The 1,127-nt window shown below is 52.5% G+C and overlaps 1 protein-coding gene across 1 annotated transcript in view; it reads left to right on the top strand.

The window, feature by feature from the left end:
• Positions 1-1,127, top strand: part of LOC113206595 (homeotic protein labial-like) — a 25,030-nt gene that overhangs the window by 9,299 nt on the left and 14,604 nt on the right. The window contains exon 2 of the mRNA XM_052270465.1: positions 390-446. Within this exon, the coding sequence (XP_052126425.1) occupies positions 390-446 (57 nt within the window). The remainder of the gene's footprint in view (positions 1-389; positions 447-1,127) is intronic.

Genomic DNA, 1,127 nt, shown 5'->3' with positions numbered 1-1,127 from the left:
GGGAGGGGGAGCGGAGGGATGTTTGATGTAATACAGGAATCAGAACGTGAGGGCCTCGGGGTAATGAGCTGTGGGTGCCAAGGTAATCAATGTGGCCGTAGTAGACCAACCCCCCACCCTCTCGGCCAGCCCCTACGCGCGTGTCTCGAGGGGGTGGGAAAGAAAGAAAGGGGGGGGGGTATGTCGGTGTGTTGCCGCTGCAACGCCGGCCGTTTCAACAATAATTAACGTGTATTTTTCTGTGCGGGCGGCGGAACACATATGCCCACGGCTTTCTCATGTCCGCGAGATCATGCTCCTCCTTCATCTTCTGCTTATGAACGCCACGAGGAAAGATCCCACCACCCCGTTTCGCTGTTCCTCATGCCTGTGTGTTTCTGTGTGCGCAGGCATTAACTTCTTGCTGACAGACGCCGTGACTTCGCCGGCAGCAGACCGCAATAACGGTGATTTTTTTTTACATATTTGCAATAATGCGTTATAACCTTGCTTATTTTACCCGTACTTTATAAGCCGTTTATGCCACCCCCTCACCGCTATACTCACTTGTGTTTATGTCGCACTTGCACCCGAGCACCCGTGACAGTTTCCATGGCAGTGTTTTCGCACATTCAATGCGCGGGAAATTCCCTCAACTGCGTCTAGAGTCAAGTGCAAAAACTTGATTGATACCCCCTGCTATTTTATCTAAGACATAAGTCTTTTTCAAAAATCGGTCATTTATGCTTAATACAAGGGACATTTTCATCGTCGCCACAGCTCGGCGAATGTGGAAAAAACCTAATTGGCATAGTGGCTGCCGGGGTGCAATACAATTACCCAGCTGGAAGGCCCGGCACCGCTTGCAGCGACATGTCGTTAGAGCCGTCCACTCTCTGTCGCCTCTGCAAGTGGCACGGAACAGCGCGCCATGAAGTGGTATAGTGCCCCAGCTCCATTGCGCGAATTACTGCCATTACGACTTCTCTGACAAGCAGCGCGGACCGGGGCCGGGCGCAGTGGTCGCAAAGCAGTAAGTAGCGCACAGTCGGAATTGTATAAAACTGTGAAGAATAGCCGCGGAGTGGTGAACTGACCTACCTCGTGCGGTTGACATAATCGACAAGAAAGGAGGAGGGGGGGGGGGG

Source organism: Frankliniella occidentalis, unplaced genomic scaffold, assembly GCF_000697945.3.
Source record: "Frankliniella occidentalis isolate FOCC.00 unplaced genomic scaffold, Focc_3.1 Scaffold124, whole genome shotgun sequence".
In the NCBI taxonomy this organism is placed as follows: Eukaryota; Metazoa; Arthropoda; class Insecta; order Thysanoptera; family Thripidae; genus Frankliniella; species Frankliniella occidentalis.
The sequence above is the reverse complement of the archived record's forward strand: the minus strand, read 5'-3'. Positions and strand labels throughout refer to the sequence as shown.